General features: G+C 40.6%; 1 protein-coding gene across 3 annotated transcripts in view; it reads left to right on the forward strand.

Moving 5' to 3' along the window:
• The window catches only part of stard8 (StAR-related lipid transfer (START) domain containing 8), a 122,958-nt gene that overhangs the window by 48,748 nt on the left and 54,410 nt on the right, over positions 1-19,800 (forward strand). The window contains exon 1 of one of the 3 annotated variants that reach the window (XM_039766359.1): positions 13,049-13,514. The exons of the other annotated variants lie outside the window; for them this stretch is intronic. Within the exon in view, the coding sequence (XP_039622293.1) occupies positions 13,397-13,514 (118 nt within the window). The 5' untranslated portion in view covers positions 13,049-13,396. Of the gene's footprint in view, positions 1-13,048; positions 13,515-19,800 lie in introns of those variants that run through there. 3 annotated transcript variants of the gene reach the window in all.

Here is a 19,800-nt window from a genome sequence, read left to right on the forward strand (position 1 = left end):
CCTGCGCTCTGACCCCAAGTGGTATGCAAAAACTAACAAATTCCTAATACAAGAAATTGTATAAGGTGAACAAAAAAAAAATCCACAAAAAAAAATTTTCCATTTACCTCTGTCGCATAATCCTGCCAAATATCCAGTCCTATGCTCACAACATCCCAAACACATTTATGTTTTTAAAATATTGCTAAATTAACCACTTCCAAAATGTCTGGGGTGTGCACTTAAGCAAGACTGAGTTTGTGAACTGAAGACCCGCCTCGCTCCTCATTCATTGGTCCTACGCACTAACAGCTCATTCATACATTTCCGCTTATCTTGTATCAACATTGCAAAGCGTGCTCTAAAAGAGGAGTACAATTAGAAATTCAAAGTTAAAGAAAAGTGAGTGAAAAAATTATCAGGTGGAAAGTATTTGTGCATGTCCAATGTGCTTCATCTGCTTGGTTAAGAGGTCAATTCAATGGTGCAGTTTAACTGCCTGAAACAAATTTGGTGTTGTGGATTAATGAACAGCACAAGGGCTGTTCTGGTCGTATGCCCATTGTCACCACGGTAGGCAGTGGTCCAACATGACCCTAAATTTTACTACGCTAGTTTAAGACTGTCAAGTTTTGTTAATTACACTTTAATATCAGGAGATGGCAAGATACAGATTTTGCTACAACGTTTTACTTAAATGATTGAATTTAATGGAGGTTCATTTCGTGGCCTCTACACAGACATTCACCGTCAATTTTTCATTGGCCTCTGTGGTATACTGGTGTCATCCCAGTTTGGCTCCTGGTTTGATTCCATTGTCTCTAGGATTGGTCTGACTCTTAAAGACCTGTTTTGTTAAATGACAATGATCACATTTTTGGAGATTTTGGGACATGCTGTGGTGTGCTTCAGTAGTGTGCCTCAAACACTCTCAAAGGTATATTACATGCAACTTCATTAAGTAATTCAGATCTGCAGCACCTCATGAGAAGAACATTGGATTTAGATAAGTGTTTATACTGTGAAAATGTCTGGTGGCGTTTCCTCTGCTCTGTTTGAACACAGAAGGCCCTTGGTTCAGCCAGCTATCGGCAGCAGGTGTCTGATGTGAGTTGCCTTCCCTTCTTCAGCTTTTGTCTTCAGATGTGGTTGGGTGGGCTTGTGAGGACACCCGTGAGTAAGAATTAATCAGCAACAGACTTGTCATTTATAATAAATGGCTTTAAACCTGCAACAAAAAAATACGACATGCATACAAAAACACACACCTAATATTTGCATGCTTGCCGCCAGACAGTTTCCAGTAAGCGTGGCTTTCCCTGCTTATCGGTGATGGGTTGAGCAATGTATGCTCTACCCCAAATGTAAACACTGTCTTTTTTCTGTCCCTGGAGATTATGAGACAGCAAGAGTTGTGGCAGGAAATTCCCTTTTTTTAGAACTGGGGAATTTATATATCACCAAAATATGTTACTTACTTTCAGATTCCAGAGAAAAACTCTGTTACTTATTGGAAGAGCAGTGTGGGGTGGTGCACTGCTGTTTCAAGTGCATGAACCTCTTGAAACCTTGTGGAGACACTGTGTGTTTGTTCATAAATCTTGCTAAAGGCATATATACTGTTGCTCAGGTGCGTAATACATATGTTATGTTCCTATGAAGGAGAGCTGCTGCCTCTTACTCAAATGACTCATACTGTAGTTTGTCCATTCTTGTAAGGGGTTGTTGTAAAGAAGTGTTTGCCCCAGTCTAGAATAAGCAAGTTTGGTACACGTCCTAATTTGATTTCTTTTAGGTAAAGTCGTCAGTCGTGAAAAGTCATTGCTACTCTGGTAAACTCAAATATAATTAAATGGATAAATATGGTCTGGTCCAAGGTTAGTTCCTGCCTTGTATCAAACGCTGATGGGATTGGCATTAACCTTGAAGTGGAGGAGTGGACCAGAAAGTGGACTTACAAATGGATGTTTGGATACTTTGGTTTGCAGTCTAGTCTGGTGTAGGCTCGCCATGCACAATGTATATTCCGCAACATCTGAATTTCTTCAGAGTGAAATTGTCAGAATGCACATGATCTAGCAAATAAATTCTTGAAAATCACCATCAAAGTTTTTTAATGTCATATCAGTTTTGATAGGCTTACAGGGTATGGCTAGATGTTTATAGTGAAGGACAATCAGAGGCATACTGTCCAAATGAAAAAGTTTGACATGCAAGTTGTTCTGCTTTGGAGAAAATGGCAGGACCAAAAGCAAAGCCCAGGTCTAAGAAATAAAACTGAAAATCACAAACTAGTAAACTAGTCAAAGGTCTAGACCAGAAAGGACATGGAGCCAAAATAAATAACCCTAAGTGCAAACCAAAAGTATTTGACAAATCCAGGCAAAATGTGTGGAATCCTGAGGTCTTTTAAATGCTAACTACTCTTTTGTGAAAAAGAGTTGGACAAAATGGATACCTTAAATACATTGAACCTGAATGTCTGGATGACACATGATGGCAGCACCACACAATTACTAACAACAAAATGCTTGCAGATACAGAAATAACGCAACATGTTGGCAACCAAAACCCAAAATGGCAGCACAGGAATGTCATAAACATAACAAATATTGTGTTCACAATAATAAAATGAGGTTTAAACCAGTGCTTGAAGTTGGAAGGAATGGTTGGGAACAAAGCCAAGCTACTTCTAAAACATTCATATAAGCGTTTCTCTTCTCATACCTTTCCTTTACTTTCTAAGCACTGATGGCATGCCAACTGCTGGTCATGTACCTTGCAGTTTCAAGATTAGTGGCTTCATTTCTCATATTTGTCAAATCCTTGGAGAATACACACGAATAAATCTACCTTTTAGTGTCATGTTAATATATAGATTAGGGGATTTTGGTAACATGGAAGCCAGAGGAGGTTGTGTTGGTCAATGTAATATTTTTGGGAGACTTTACTTGTTTGCTGGGTAGAACCATTCAGGATGTATGAAGCAGTGTACCGTGAGCTTATACATACAGAAACAAGCATTCATAGTTGAAAGCTGTGAACCAATACAAGGTGGGACTCCTAGTGCACTGCGGGGCACACTCACACCTACACCAATTCATACAAAGATAGTTTAGAGGCACACGTCAGTCTAACTTGTCTGTCTTTGAGATGGAGGAATAAATTCTGAGCATTAGGAGAAGAGGCTTGTGGACATTTCAAGAACATTTATATTTCACACAGACAATGAGCCAAACCAAAAGCTCTGGAGCTGAGAGGCAGCAACTCTTACCACTGTGCCACTTTCCCAATCATATTTGCAACAAAAGGTTGCTACCATACCCAATGTTTTTTTACATTTACATCTGAGACTTCATAATAGCAATTAGAGCACACAAACAACACACATGTGAGGACTACGCTTTGACTCAGACCCTGTTTTCTTGGGTTATGAAGCAGCAACAGTAACCATAGCTCAGTGTGCAATATAGAAGTGAACCTTTGTTTCCTGTAGTATTAGAATTGTCAGTTGTACAGAATACAGTGAAATACTTTCCTGTATCTTCCACCAACCACTATCCAGTCCCATGGCAAACAATAACATATTAAAATGCAGAACATCATTTTATATCATAACAAACACAAATCAGCTTACTGGATGTGCTCCTCACTTCTCTTATTGTGCTTCCTCTTTCTGAAACTTTGTTGAGAGAGTCTAGAAAATGTACTGTCTTTCACTGAAGACACCATCATAAAGTTCTAATCAAAGTTTATGAGAATACATGCATTGAATTATTATTCCCATGCAGGACTCAACGAACCAGGGTCTACCCTGGCAGCAGTGTTGCAGAGATGGAATCATCACTGGACGGGGTGCCAGTATGATGCATGGCACACTCACACTCACTATACTGAGCTAATTTAAAGTTGCCACTTCACCTCATGTCTTGGGGATGTGGAAGGAAAAGGGGAGTACATGGAATAAAAACCGACCCCAGTTAAAGGAATACATGCAAACTTCACACAGGCCATTTTTGGCCAGAATTCACACAGAGGACTTTTAAACTTTGTATGAATGCTGTGCTAATTAATCACTGAGCCCCCTATATCAGGTCATGAACAATGTCATGTAGCGTGCTTCCCCTTAAAGCTGTGTCAAGATCAATGAAAGTATTGTCATTTCTGTTTATACCTATAAAAGAGGAAGGAGTTAAGTAGCTTCCTTATACCTTCAATGCTGTTATTTACAAAAAATAATTAAAATATTGGCAAAGGTTACAACTGTGTTACAAATGTTACAGGCTAAAGGTTACAAAAGAAAAAAAAAAACAAAACAGCATGACACGAATAGTGGAGAAAAACCAAACCCAAGAGAACTTACAACTTGAACGTTTGAAGGACCGAGAGCCCCTCTTGTGTGGTTATGGGTGGCATGTGAAACAGTAGTGCAGTTTAGTCTCTATGATAAGACTAGAGCTGGGCTACTCAGCTGCTTCAGCTAAGGTGACTTCTAGGTGAAGCTTGTCCAAGGGGTTTTCCTCCAGTTTCTATGTATACAGTAGTTTGAAAATATGATGTTAGAAAGTCATTTGAGCAAAGGTGTCCTAAATTGTCCCTAGTGTGTGGGTGTGTGTGCCCTGCAGTGGGCTAGCACCCTGCATGGGGTTTGTTTCCTGCCTTGCGCCCTGTGTGGGCTGGGATTGGCTCCAGCAGACCCCCGTGACCCTGTAGTTAGGATATGGCGGGTTGGATAATGGATGGATGGATGGATGAATGGATGTTCTGTGATGAACTGGGCTCCTGCTAGGGTAGGCTTTGGTTCCTTTAGAAACTGTACTGAATGGTGCAGGCTTACAGTGAAAGGATGGTGTATTGAATAGCAGAAGTGGAGAAGTACGCATAGATTGTATCATCAGTGCAGGTACTTAAACTAGAGGAGCCAAAAAGATCATTGTGCTGTTGGTGTACTTTCTGAGAAGATAAAACTGTGGAAAAATGAAAAACAGAGTTTGATATAGCCCCTTTTTATGCTGAGCACAATTTCATGGTACCTTACACTTACAGATCCAGCTGTTTCCATGTGCCATAGCTGCCACACCACACCACCTATGAAGGGCATGTAAATGGAATTTGTAGTGTAGAAGAAAATCATTTAAGTGCATCAGTGCTGCTATTACAACAGGCAGGCAGTATAATATAGTGACTAACGTAAGAAACATAAGAAATTGGACAAGCAACAAATATTGTCCCAATATCTCATCCAGATTCTTCTTAAAGGTTGTCACAGTTTCTTCCTCATGTCTCGGTAGTTGGTTCCAGAGTCCCACATCTCTTTCCATACAGAAGCACTTCCAGGCTTTGGTCCTAAATACACTTCCCCTTGACTTCCACTGATGTCCTCAAGTATGTGATTTACTCTTAAGCCAAAAGAATTTTGCTGGATCAACTTTATCAATGCCTTTGAGGATTTGAAATACCTGGATGAGGTCCCCATGTTGTCTCCTCTGCTTGAGACTCAACAGGTTTAATTCTCTGAATCTGTCAGAGTAGGTCATGTCCTTAAGTCCTGGGATACACTTGGTTGTTTTCCTCTGCACAGCTTCATGTGCTGCTATGTCTTTCTTGTACTGTGATGAACAGAACTGCATACAATACTCCAGATGTGGTCTTATGAGTGAATTATATAGTTTAAGAATAACATCCCTTAACTTAAATTCAACAGTTTTTATGATATAGCCTAACATTTCATTTGCCTTTTTAATTGCTTTTGTACATTTCTTAGTCAATAAAAATGTTGGATCAACATGTACCCCTAAATCCTTTTCAGAGGTTTCTTCTTGTATGACAGAGTCTCCCATCTTATATTTATAACTGATGCTCCTTTTGCCAGGGTGTAGCACTTTACACTTTTCCACGATAAACTGCATTTTCCACGTGTTTACCCAGTTCTGAAGGTCATTTAGGTCTATTTAAATTATTTTTTCTGCCTTCTCCAATCTGTTTTTGGGATTGAATATGCTCATTTAGATTTTGATAGTTGCTTTCATTAATCTTACAGTTTCCTTGCACAGAGATGTTTAGATAAAAAGAATGTATTGCCATGCAGTGTCGGCAGTAGCTCCTTGGAGACCACCATACATGTACTTGGCCATATTTTGAAAAAGTTACAGCAATGTTTGGGAAATTATGTTGGACTTCTCAGAACGGTTTATATGTTCTTATTAAAGGCCCACCAGAATATAGTTCTTCATTGATCCTAGTTGTTATATAGCAATACAAACACATAACCCATGAATTAATGCCAAATTACCACTCGTAAAGAAAAAGTCTAATTTTATGTACATTTCATTAAGACACAGATTACCCCTTGACGAAAACACTGTAGCTCACCCCTGGAGTGAGGAGTGTTGCCAGGCCTCTGCTGTCATAACAAGGAGAAGCTAAATGCCAGCATTCCAAGTTACTAGACGTTTCTAACCGATGGATTATTGTGTTATTAATTTATTTGTACAAACTTATATACAGAACTCTATAACCAGTGTTGTTCTAGTCATCTCGCAAGGTCATTTTTGGGAAAAAAAAGTTGTTTGAATGACGTTTTATGATATTAATACCTTACACAATAATCATCTGTGTTGAAATAGTAAAAACACTTTCCAGAGTTCAGCTCTGTCATCAGACGGGTTCAAGAGGAAGGACAACCCACAATCTTTCATTCAGTTAAACCTCAACTTTCCAAAAATGACCCTGTCATCATTGCCCCAAGGACATGAAGGTGTGGATGTGCTACAGAATCAACATTTGGCCCGGCTAGAACCCACAGTAGAAAGTATTTAAAAATCAAAGAAAAATATAATTATCTCCTTCCACCCTCTTGTCATTCTCTTCCAATTTTTCAGAACGGAATCTTGAATGAAGTTCGTTTTGACAAAAATAGTGTTAACTTTTTCGCTGTTCATCAAATCAATTGTAAATATGATTGTTTGTCATGGATGGAACAGCACAGTATGGTGAAAGATATTTTAAGAGCTAGATGGAACAGATTATAATGAGAAACAAATAGGAGATTTGAATGTCAATAACCTGTTATGCAGTAGGCAGTGTGGATGTGCATGATGGCCACCGTTACTCATAGCCAGCACCCCCCTGCACTTTTACTCTCAGTGTGGACAGCCAGTGCAGGGTGGAATAGCCAGTTTCCATGGCAACATGGCTATACTGGTATGGACCAGGAACCCAGCTGAGGTGGAGCAAAGCAGGGCACCCTGTGCAGCATCTCAGCTCTGGACCTCCAGTTCTGCCTGTGACACGTTCACTCTGTCTCCAGGGATTAGTCATGTTGTCTGCATTTGATCAGCCTCCCACCGAGTTTTGCAGTCTTTAACTAGAAGCAGGTGTTTCGCTAGGCAGTTAGCTTTCCTAATGGGTCCTTATCTGTTCTCTCTCCTGTATGTTATTTATGTGTGCCCTTCGAAAAGGGACAGACTGCCCTTTTTGCTTAAAACCGGGAGTGTAGTACAGTCTGTAGAGCTAAAATGTCACAGGCTGTCAGTTAGCATCAGGAGGGATTTAGTGCTGAGGTGTGCATTGTTGTGCTGCATTTCTACTGTTTCTCACTTGCTTTCTGAAGCAAAATGTGAAGAAGCTGTCTGTGCAAGGTGCTGTATAAAATATAGACCGATTGTCTTGTTAAGGGAGTTATTAATTGGTCTGGGTTCAAATCATGATTCTGTTATCTGTATGGAGTTTAAATTGTGTTAATGTGTGTGCTGTGGATTCCTTCTAAAAGCAGCACGTCAGTTTCATCAGTGGCTCTAACTTGGTTTGAGATGAGTTAGTGTGAACTGTAAAGGACTGGTGTCTCTTCTTGACCATTGCTGCTATGATAGACTACAGCTCAAAAGGGTCTGTGTTGGGATAATTAGTCAATGGATGAATGAGTGAATGAATGAATGAATGAATGAGACACTGCTTAATCCTGAACTGCAGACAGTCAACAGAAGGAGTAACAAATCAGATGCACACAGAATGCATCTTCTACTTTGTAGGTGCAGGGTATTCCAACAGAACTGTTAATGGTAATATTACAGTATACCTTTATTTACATTTTAGCATTTCCTTTCATACTTTTGAGGTATGCAGTTGGTTCATTGGCAACCTTCACCTGGCTTTCTGCAAGTGTTTCTGGGAATGTCCTGCGAAAACGACAACCAGGACCTGTATAGCGCCTGGGTTCAGAAACGAAACAACATTCTAGGTGGATGCCAGTCTATCACAGGAAACACTCACATGGCCAGTTTAGGCTTACCAACCAAGCTAGGGATGAAACTGCTGCCTCTTGGGATAAACTAATGCACATACACGTAGACAGTAGAAATTCTACACATTCAGGGACTGGATCAGGAGTTTCTGGAGCCATCAGGCAGCAGTGCTAACCATTGTGCTACCCCAATGAAAAATGTAATTTACTTTAGAACATGCAAAAATGCAAATTGGCCCCAAAACATGCTAACAGAAAGAGTGATTTATAAATAGATTATTATATTTGGAATCTCATAAAAGCCACCAGAGCACAAAAAGAGCACTGCAAAGAGTGAGCCACGTTACATGATGCTGATGGTGCATATTTACATATAATCTGCTCATCCCACACTTTTATTTCATTTATATGCTGACTACCAATTTGGAGCACACTGATGATTTTCTGCTCTGAGATGCTAAAGGAAAGCAGAGGCAATTATTATGTGGCACCAGCTTAATGATGTAAACTGCTTTCATGTACCCACAAAGTACACTGCAGAAAATACATAGGTCAACAGTGCAACTGTAAGCTTTTTAAGGACTTTTATGTATTCATTACGACATTCATTTAATCCATTTTTTTTTTTTGATGTCCCTATTGCAAAATCATCTGACGGAAGGTAAGGGCCAACCTTATAATTTGGGGGGAAAGCTGCAGGCAGTAACCAGGATGGAATCTGAACCCATGACTCATTGCTAACTTCTGTAGCACCCCCAAAATATTTTAAAATCTGGACTGTAAACAAGAACAAAATTAATGTCAAGAGGACATGTCAGTTACAGTGCAGTAGTTATAGTATGTGTTTAGGGAAATTTCTGAAAGGAAATGCATCTGAGATCAGATCAGCTCTGCGGCGACCTTTTGACTAGTCAACAGCCGTAAAACTGTTCATCTACAATCTTAAAAATAATGGTCCCTTATGGGTTGTGTAGCCACTGCTTGACAAAGAGCCATTTCATTATGGGAAAGGTTCTTTGCATCATAAAAAGGTTCCTAATATGTGGGCAAAACAGAATTCTTTCAAGAATAGTAGGCTACCTAGCAGGATACTGAGAGATCAAGAAAACTTGAACTCGGCCTATGTTTGCATGCGAGAAGAATCATTTTAAAAGTATTAATGGTAATTTATGAAGCCTGTTGCTGATGTAAAGTAATAAAGGGTCTTTCTGAAATCTTCATATTGATGGTTCTTTTGGGAACCAAAAATGAATAAGGCATCGCACTGAAGAACAACTTTGGCACCTTTATTTCTGAGTGTATGGTCAGAATCACAACCATGTGCCCAAGTGCTAATCTACCTCTGTATCTGCTGTGATGTATTCTTTGTTGACAGCTCTCTACACTTTCGTTTTTCGAGTAATCTGATTTGTACATCCATGAAATAATCCAATGTTAAGGGCCTGATGACCAGAGATGATCCTGGCCAGGCTTGCTTCCTGCCTTGTGGCCCCATACTACTGGATAATAAAGTCAATGTCTGATTCTCCACATAATGTAGTTCCAATTATTGTGCTAACAGTAAATGGTTAATTTCTGGATGAGTTAAGAATTGATTTTAAATACAGTATTGTGGTTTTGCAGCGGTCATTGGATGTGTAGAGCTTGTGAATATAGCAGGGTCTGTTTTATAAGCAGCAGTGGCCTTCTGCTCCCAAGAACTTTGCTTTGCCCTCTCAAGAACAGCAAAAAGTGCCACTTTAAGCCAATGTAAAACTCTTTCCTCTAAAGTAAGTGCTCTTGTTTGTGTGTGATCATTGTTCAACAGCCCCACTGTGCTTGAACTTTGTTAAATGCCCACGTTCTGTGCATGTGTTACCATTAGGATACACTCTTAAAAATAAAGATGTCAGACCAGTCCTACAGAATGATGCCATAAGGGCACCAAGAACCATCCGCACGAAGGCCCCAGAAACAACAACAGCATTTATTTCTATAGCACGTTTTCATACAAATCATGTAGCTCAAAGTGCTATACAAGATGAAGAAAGAAAAAAGAAAAATATAAAAATAAGATTAGGCAATACTAAGTAACAAAGAATAAAGCCAACAAAAAAAAACTCCAGAGGGCTGGAGAGAAAAAAAAAAAAAAAGTCTTTAGGGGTTCCAGGCCACGAGAAGCTGGGCATTCTACCTACCATAAATAAACCAAATCAGTCCTCATGGCTTTCAGGCTTCATGTAGAAGAATTAGATGATGATGGTCATGTGGACCTCTGGCCTTCAATCCATCAATGTAGGGACTGCACTGTGCTTTGATCAGGTGGTGGTGGCTCAGATCAACACCACAGAAAACTAGGAAAAGAACAGCAGAGAAAGTAGGGGTTAGTACGGATTGCAGAGCCATGATAAAATTATAATTAAATACATATACAGAATATCAGGGTTACAGTAAAATGAAGCTATAAGAAAGCCATATTAAATAATGGGTGTTTTGCAGTTTTTTAAAGTGCTCCACTGTATTAGCCTGGTGAATTGCTATTGGCAGGCTATTCCAGATTTTAGTTGCATATAACAGCAGAAGGCCGCCTCACCACTTCCTTTAAGTTTAGCTCTTGGAATTATAAGCAGGCACTCATTTGAAGACCTTAGGTTACAATTTGTAGTGTAAGGTGAAACGCTTTCCATATTATAAGATGGAGCGAGATTATTTAAGGCTTTTTAAACCAGAAGCAGGATTTTAAAGTCAATTCTAAATGCCATGAGTAACCAGTGTAGTGACATCAAAACTGGAGAGATGTGCTCAGATTTTCTTTTCCTAGTTAGGATTCAAGCAGCTGCACTCTGCACTTGTTGCAGTCGATTGATGTCTTTTTTGGGGAGTCCTGAGAGGAGTGCGTTACAGTAATCTGGTCGACTGAAAACAAAAATGTGAACTAATTTTTCAGCATTTTACAAAGTTATAAGGGATCTAATCTTTGCTATATTTCTTAAGTGATAAAAATGTTTTCCTAGTGATCTGATTAATAGGTGATTTAACATTTAGGTCAGAGTCAATAATTACCCCTAAATTCTTTACCTCTGTATTGACTTTTAAGCCTAATGAATCAAGTTTATTTCTAATATCCTCATTATATCCATTTTTGCCAGTCACTAAGATTTCTGTTTTCTCCTTATTTAGTTTGAGAAAATTACTACTCATCCACTCAGAAACACAAGTAAGACACTGAGTTAGTGAACCAAGAGATTAGGGGTCTTTGATAAATGCAGTTTTGTGTCATCAGCATACCTGTGGTAGCTCACGTTATGCCTTGAGATTATCTGACTGAATGGAAGCATGTAGATCAAAAACAGCAGTCGACCCAGGATAGATCCTTGTGGAAGGAAGAATTTTCTACGTTTTAGAAAGAACCTTTATTTATTTAGGTCCATAACAGGCTCAATAAATACAGTAAAAAAAATTTGAAATCCAGATGGGTTTATGATTTTAGAAGGACTCTTGCAGCATACAATCACACTGACTAAATTTGGGTTTTCTTAATCTGCCAGTGTTCTTCTGTAGCCTAGAGATTTCTGCTTTGACCACATATTAGAAACTGTTGCAGTGCCCAGAGAACCAATTTCATAGGCAAGGATCCATGAATGAGATAGTTATTTGTCAAGCAATCGCAAAATGTCGAACCACAGAACCCAGTAAAGTGCCATTAAAGAACCATTATTTTTTAAGAGTGTTGTTTGCTGATAATGGCTGTAAATTAGCCGTATAGCGGTGTTAATAATTTTAAGGTATGCTGTTATCTTTTGGTCGTTGATGGTATCTTAGCTAGCATTTTACTCACAATACAAAGATGCACAGTTGAGTAATCAGTGCCTTTAGCCTGGTGGCTTGTGTAGGACTCGCGCTCCCATGATTCTGTAATGGAAATAAAAGTGTTTCAGAAAGGGGATGGCATTACTGTAATAAAACAAGGTAATGATATAACTGATAATGAAGTGATGAAATATCCGAACATGAATTGGTGTTATTTTTTTCTTGCTAGTGGCAGTTACAATGGACTGGTGTCTTGTTAAGGGTCGGCTCCTGCTTTCCTCCCGATGCTTACGACCTGTAGGCTCCGGCTCCCCGTCACCGCATATTCTAAAAAGCTAATCGAGAAAATAGATATTATTTGAATCTGACGTGTTCGCATGCATGTGTCGCATGATCTTACTTTCACTTCCTCTTGAGAGTGTTCGAGGACTTACCCATGGTTAAACCGCGATTACATTAGAAAAGTTACAAACTCTCCCTGATCACCCAATGCGTCTAATTTGGTAATCGGTTGGCACTATTGTGCTGTGCGGGGTTCACATCGATTATTTGGTGCAATTCTGAAAGGATTCGTTTATGAACAAGCCCCAGATGGACAAGAGTGATCTCTGCTGACATCAGACTGGCTTCACATGACAGACCATCCCTTCCTCTGAATTCGCTCGACAGCGTGACAAATGAGCAACAAGTGCTATTATAGTAACATTGTGTTGTACCAGCAGTTTTCATGAAACATAAACTTCATCTCAGTAATTTACATTCCATTTTTAAAGCCTTTTATCGAAGGAGGATATTAGGGGCTTTCCTGGCACTTTGAAAGAAAAAAAAAACTGACACACACACACATTAAAAACGTTTTGATTCTATTTTAAAATACATTCTTTTATCGAAGGGGGTATTAGGGGCTTTCCTGGCACTTTGAAAGAAAAAAACTGACACACACATTACAAACGTCTTGATTTTATTTTTCTAATAAAACAAATACTGTCCGACTACGTGTTTATTTCTTCTTAGCACACAGGGACTCTCCCTCGATGTGTCTATTCCTGTGGTGTATTTGTGTACAACTACTCACTTTTGTGCGGTCTGATAGCCGTCGCGCATTCATTACTGACGTGGGTCTCGTGACGCAGCTTGATGTATGAGTTAGTGGATTTTTCGATTCACAGACTGACATCGGCGTCGGCGCCACGAGACCTTCTAGCCTTCATTTATTAGAGCGGCTTGATAAGGACTACATACCCCAGAAGCCTCTGTGTTCTAATTTCACTGCCTCCTCCCATTTTTCTGAGCGTAGTTTGAGACGAGGGAATCTCGACTGTGTCCAGAAGTCGTGCTGGATGGGATGTGTTACTGGCTGATGTCGGTTCGTTTAGAGCATAAGGTATGACAAGTCGGAGTTGGGGGTCGCTGAGGCCCCGCTCTCTCAGCTTCAACTTGAGGGGCTCAACGGGCAGAGCGCTGAAAATCCTAAGGAAGAAGATTGGACAGAGTTATCATGGGGGTAAGTATATAGCGCGTCTGTCCGTTAGGTCGGGCAGGGCGTGAAAGCCTAAAAAAACGCTTGACCAGCAGATAACTGTTGCTGCCTTCGGGACAAAGCAGCGAGCATGCCAGCCTTAAAAATAACCGCTTTAAAAAGTTGGTGGTGAGAGTTTTGGTGACGGTGTCATCTTTAAGGAGGATTGTGTCAAGCAGCAGAGGCTCCGTCTTTCTCCGTTTGACAGTCCTGCTCGTTAGGGGGAAACCAGTATCTTGTCAAAGTGCACGGCTGCTCGGATTGTTTAATGTGATGGCCTTTCACAACGCTAAGGTGTCTCGTGGCAAGAAACGACCACGTCTCGCTAGTAAAGCGTGGCTAGAGGCAGTACTGCTAGATCGATAGCTTGTCCGATGACGGGAGACGGTCAGTCGCCCTCCGCGCGTGCACGCTGCTGTTATTATTACTGCGGTCACTGACCTCGACCAGGGAATGGCTGATGTAGAAAACTAATGGATCATCTTCAATGTATATCTTCAAGGAATGAAGCAAACACAGTTTCACTCTCTGGATCACTGATAACATTATTTAAATGTTGTAATATATTGGCATTAATTTTTTTTCTTGCTACCAGCTTTTTATTATTTATTTTATACCGAGTACTATCTTTATGTAAATGGTAGTAATGATATTCTTTATTACAAACTGCGCAGTGCTTAGGTCCGTTTTTGGCCTTCTTACTATTAGTGATTGATTGACATTTCCGCAGTGATTATGGACAGTAGGTCAGTTTATGACCTTTTTACTATTAGTGAGTGACATTTCTGGTTTGTCATTGATCACTTTCATTGCCCATTATATGTATATTGTTATTCCTTGTTGTTGTCAGATATATTTGTGATGTATACAGATTGCTTCAAATTGGTGTCCCATATAGAGGTAATAATGGAAATATAGTAGTAGTACTGTTGCTTGTACAGAGCACAGTGAAATTCTTACTTGCATGTCCCACCAATTTTGCAATATGAGTAGTAGTTACTAACTGGCCCCTTCAAGAGTATATTAAAAAGCAGAATTTAATTGAGAAAGCACAAATCTGGTTACCTGATTCACTACTTACTCTTGTTTCTATACTTCACTAAATAAACGGATAATTACGGACGGTGCAGGTATCGTACTGATAGGCTGTTGCCTAATTAAAAGTTGTCTTTCTGTTGCCTTACTGCAACAAGAGATTGTCTCGCTCACTGCCTGCTACTATTTGTGTGTTTCACTTTCCTCATTTGCTCTTTTTGGCTAATTTTCAGTTCTGAGACCTGTGTGGTATGGTACTTTTGAACATTAATTAACTTACTGACACCTTTTGATTTTTCCAGCACCACCACTGCTTTCTGGATTTAGGTCCCCCATTCCTAAAGGAGGTTACTTAGTTGCATTGGATTATTATAATTACTTATTATTTGACTGACACCTATATTACCCATGGGGACTTACAACATTTTTCTAATTGGAGTACAGGCAGATGATGTGGCTTCTTGGTCGTACTGTGTCAGTAGTTGTATTTGAATCTACAGCCTCAGGGTTTGAAGTCTGTAGTCCAAAACCTTAACCAGTATGTGGCACTGCTTGCCCAGATTGACATTTCAGTATTTGGTACATTCTCACCATTTAAAAATTTTCCAGTGCTTCTGACGTCTCCTGCCTCACTTGCCAGAGATTAGAAGGTTTAAATGAGGCGAAAATACAAATTCCCATTTAATCCCATGGATTTAGTGGATCTGCTTTAGTAAACCTGGTCTTGCTGGATTCTGTGTGATTGTTAGCCTAATCTTCATAGAATGCAATGTGTTTAAAAGTGGTGTTATTTATTTATTTTTTTTGCCAATATTCCATCACATGTTTTAGGATCAAAATGGAAAAAATTGAATTGGCTTAGTCAATTGAGAGCTGCTGGAACCTCCTGGCTTTTAACACCCCTCGTTTTCCCCAAGCCCTTTCATCTGTTCCTTCAGAACTGTTGACTAGATTCAAATGTCGTACCAATCTGGAACTGCTTCAGATATTCTGATATACTTTCTGTGAGGTGTTTCTTAGAAATCTCTGACTATGAACATTCAGGGTGGGTGGCGCAGTGGTAGCGCTGCTGCCTCGCAGTTAGGAGACCCGGGTTTGCTTCCCAGGTCCTCCCTGTATGGAGTTTGCATGTTCTCCCCATGTCTGCATGGGTTTCCTCCGGGTACTCCAGTTTCCTCCCACAGTTCAAACACATGCAGGTTAGGTGCATTGGTGTGTGTGCCCTGCAGTGGGCTGGCGCCCTGCCCGGGGTTTGTTTCCTGCCTTGCACCCCGTGTTGGCTGGGATTGGCTCCAGCAGACCCCTGTGACCCTGTAGTTAGGATATAGTGGGTTGTATAATGGATGGATGATTATCAGGGTTGGCTTAAATGCTAGAATGTTATTCATTGTGACAGACTGATGAAATGTGATGATGTGAGCTCTGCTCTGGTGCAACTGAGGAGAGAGGGAATGAAAAGAAGCTGCCTTGTAGAATTTTGACATCAGTTTCCCAAGATGTCTTTTCTGTGTGCTCATGGGAAATGTGTAAATTTTTTGTGCCTTATTTAACAGTATTTTAACTTTTTTTTTTTTGCTTTTACACAGATGTAAAATGGAAGTTTAGCTACCTTTGAGCAAAAAGGTACGAAACCGTTGATTTCAAAGCTCGCAGAATGATCTGTAGGCTTTCCCATGGCCTGACCTTGGCTTTAAGAATTCAGATGAGTTCCACCTTCCCAGTTCAAATTATTTAGTTATTTAGTTGTTTTGATGTGCTAAAAGATGGCAAACATTGAAGGGAAGAGTTGCATTGTGTCAGGGGTCCAGTTAAGTTTTAAATGATACATTTTCCACCAGCCCCATGTCTCTATGCGGGCTTAAAACATGCAGTGTCATAAAGTAGGATCTTCAATGTTCTGTGCTTGCTGAACCTAAAAAAAGTAGGTGATGACCCAGGATGTTAATTATTATGCCTTATCAAAAGACAGGAAGGGCAGATGTGATCGGTCCATTGTTTAGTTTGCCAGCTGAAAGGGGCAGGTGTTTTACACACATGTGCCCAAAACCTTGGGCTTAGAGTGTAAAGATAAGGTAAGGCTAATTATTTGACTAAAGGAAGCTAGTTAAGTTGGAAGCTAATGTTGATTCCTACTATCGGATAGGTACAAGGAGCCTTTTGAGTTAATAGAGTGGCTTCTTTAGGGGACCACAGCTGAATTGGGAGAGGAGCAAAATGGATGCTAAAATGCACTTGCTAAACTTTAGGGGGAGCGGAGTACTAAATATTTTTTTTTAAAAAAAGGCCCTTCTGCCCTGCTCTATCATGTTATTTCTTTTACAGTGACCCATGTGTCATCATGAAATGGGAATTTCTCGGTAATGTGCTGCTGTCCTTTAAGCCTGACACTGAATTGTAGTCATTTGAAACGGACACATCTCAGGAGCACCATAAGACTTGTCTGTTTGTTAATTCCTTTTATCCTGGGACGTAGATTTCACTTAAAGAGGTTTATTGTAGTAGAAACTTTAAAGCACATTATGTAAGCACGTGAAAGGAAGAATTTCACTTGACTCTATACATGTGACAATAATGATCGAATAAACCAGTTAGTGTTCTCTACATATGACCATGCTACCACTGTAAAGTATTGAAAGATTGTAGTAACATCGGCTTCTGTGTAAAACAATGCAGAGTGAGTTTTGGGGCAGTGCATGTGCATGGAGTCTGTGTGCCAGCAGAGGGTGCTATTGTTCAGCTCCTTTTTATAGAACTTTCAAGTCTACTCTGCAGTATTTTCGCACCATTTTGGAAATAGATTCCCCTTTTGCTTGGTAACTGAGACCCTTAAGGTGCTGGATTGAAGAAATTTTGTACTTTAACACCTCTGCATGCTGCCTGACAGAGGTCTGCTTTTCTTTGGTGTCGCTTTTTCAGTGGCACAAACAGTTATGCTGTGGTGAGTTGGCCCCCTGTATTCACAAAGATGCACAGAGCCCCTCTTGTTGCCTGGTGGGGTCAGTTTCACATCAGCAGGCACCCTGCCATTCCTCACTAATTTGTTATGAACTATTAATAGAGGGTGGCGTGCAGCTGAGCTCAATGAGCCCCATTCAGGACATGTGGCCAAGCCTGTATGGTTTTTCCAACGGGTTCTACTCCACTTGCGTGAAACGCTGAGTTGTAGGTAATAAAACTTTCTTTTCTGCTCATTTTAGGAAAGCATCCCACCATCTTTCTTAGGGATTTAAAAAAATATTTTTTTATTTAGTTATTTATTTTTTTGCCATTCTCACACAGAAGGTTATGACCTCTAAATTGTTGTCATGGGTGCTTCTGCTCCTAAAAAAAAGTGGAGACACCCTGTCCGTTTGCTGCTATTTAAGTCTCAGGACAGTTGTTGCCCCTTGGGATGCTGGGTATGCTCGAGGCCCCTGTCGTGGTGGTGCCAATATGTTGCTTGCTAGAATGTCTTTACGTGAGGTGAGCTCAGTAGAAGTCTATAATTGCCTGTCTTTTACTGGAGGAATAGTTTCTCCGTGCCTCTGTGCCATTCCAGGTATCATTCACTCAGGCCTGTAGAGTAGGATGACAAACCCCGTACAGAAGCATTTTCTGTCTATCTTTAGTCTGGATCCTTTTCTTTTTTGGGTTAAGTGCAGAAGCATAAAACACAGGACCACAAACCAATGGGGTGAGGCCCCCCACACCTCTCCGCCCATCGTCTCCTGGCAGCTACTCTTGGCTTGTCTTCCCTGTCACTGATTGTCTATTGTTCTTGAGGATTTTAGTGCGTGGCAAAGGAAGCAGTTTCCTGCATTTTCCTTTCTGTTTTAGAGTTTAGTGTTTTGGCGGGAGGTTAGTGGTTGGGGGGAGCATTTAGGGGGCACTTGGATTCTGAAAGATCCCATAGGATGATTTGCGGAAAGTAACGCCTATCCTCTGAATAGTCAGTAAATAAGAAAGGATACCTAGCCTTTGCAGTATTGAGGAAGGCTTCTGGCACTGGGGCAGACAGAAGAATTTATGTGAAATAATAAATGGGTTTCTGAGAATCAGAGAGGCATTCAAAATCTACAGCCCTGTTTTTTTCATTCTGGATAGGGGAGTTATTTTGTAGGTTAAGGCATTTCACATGGTGCATGATGCTGGAAAATCTGTTTAAATTTTGTTCGGAACAAGCCACCCCACTGTTCTGCCAGCTGTTCCTCTTTAAGTATGGGCTGGTTTTGTTGTGATATTACTTAGGTTGGCACAGTTCATTACAGTTTTGCTGGTCTGTTCAGTCATGGAGAGTTGACATACTGTATAGGTTTGCATTCCTTTGGCCACTTTCAGTATATTACAAGTGGATTGGTGGTTTGTGTATGTTAGAGTGATTTGAACCTGTGTAAGGCTCAGAACATCATTCAGGGCACTTCCAATGGTCACTTGGTTCCCTGGGGCTTCATTTATAAAACTTTGCATTGTTTTGAGCGTGAAAATCCGGCATACACACATTTCTACACAATTTACCCTTTATAAATCACAATCCTCTTGTAAATATGTTGTTACACACGTGCACATGGGAGGCAGCTAAAGGGCTTGAGTGAAGGCAGTTCGGAGGCATGCCGGGGTGTGGCAGAGTGCACTGACTCTTTTTCTCCCTTGCCTGTAGACCATCCCCGGGGGATTTCACCTGGCTCTCCTGACATCACTTCCGGGACTGAGCCAATGGAAGTCGGCCACACCAGCTCCAGTCCCTCTGATGTCACGTCCGGCTATGAACCAATGGTGGAAGACCACGTGCCGCATCCATATGACCTCACTTCCTGTCTCCTCCTTTAAAACCTGCCCCTTTTCCTTTGTTTCCTCAGTCTTGTTATGGACTCAGTTGAATGCACTTCAGTGCTGATTATTTGTTAAAACGACTTTTGCAGCCAGGAGACCACATTATACGGGTGGCTGCCCCAAACCTTTATCTGTCCATGTCTCGTTCTTGTGACAATGTGTTCATGAACATGCCTCCTACCCCACCCTGTTCCACTCTGAAACAACCATATATGAACAATGCTAATCAATCGCATACATATGCAGTCACAATGTTGCAGACCTTTTTTGGCTGAGAGTGCAGCCACATAACGCATCCCGCAGCGTGAGATAGAAGTTCTCGTTTCTAAACTAGTGGCACACAAAGAGCCTTTACTTGGTGGCCTAAGCGCAGGTGTCAGCAACAAGTGCAAATGTGTTGAATGGTAACGTGTTACTGCTGCTGTAA

The sequence above is a fragment of the Polypterus senegalus genome, chromosome 10 (genome assembly GCF_016835505.1).
Source record: "Polypterus senegalus isolate Bchr_013 chromosome 10, ASM1683550v1, whole genome shotgun sequence".
Lineage (NCBI taxonomy): Eukaryota > Metazoa > Chordata > Cladistia > Polypteriformes > Polypteridae > Polypterus > Polypterus senegalus.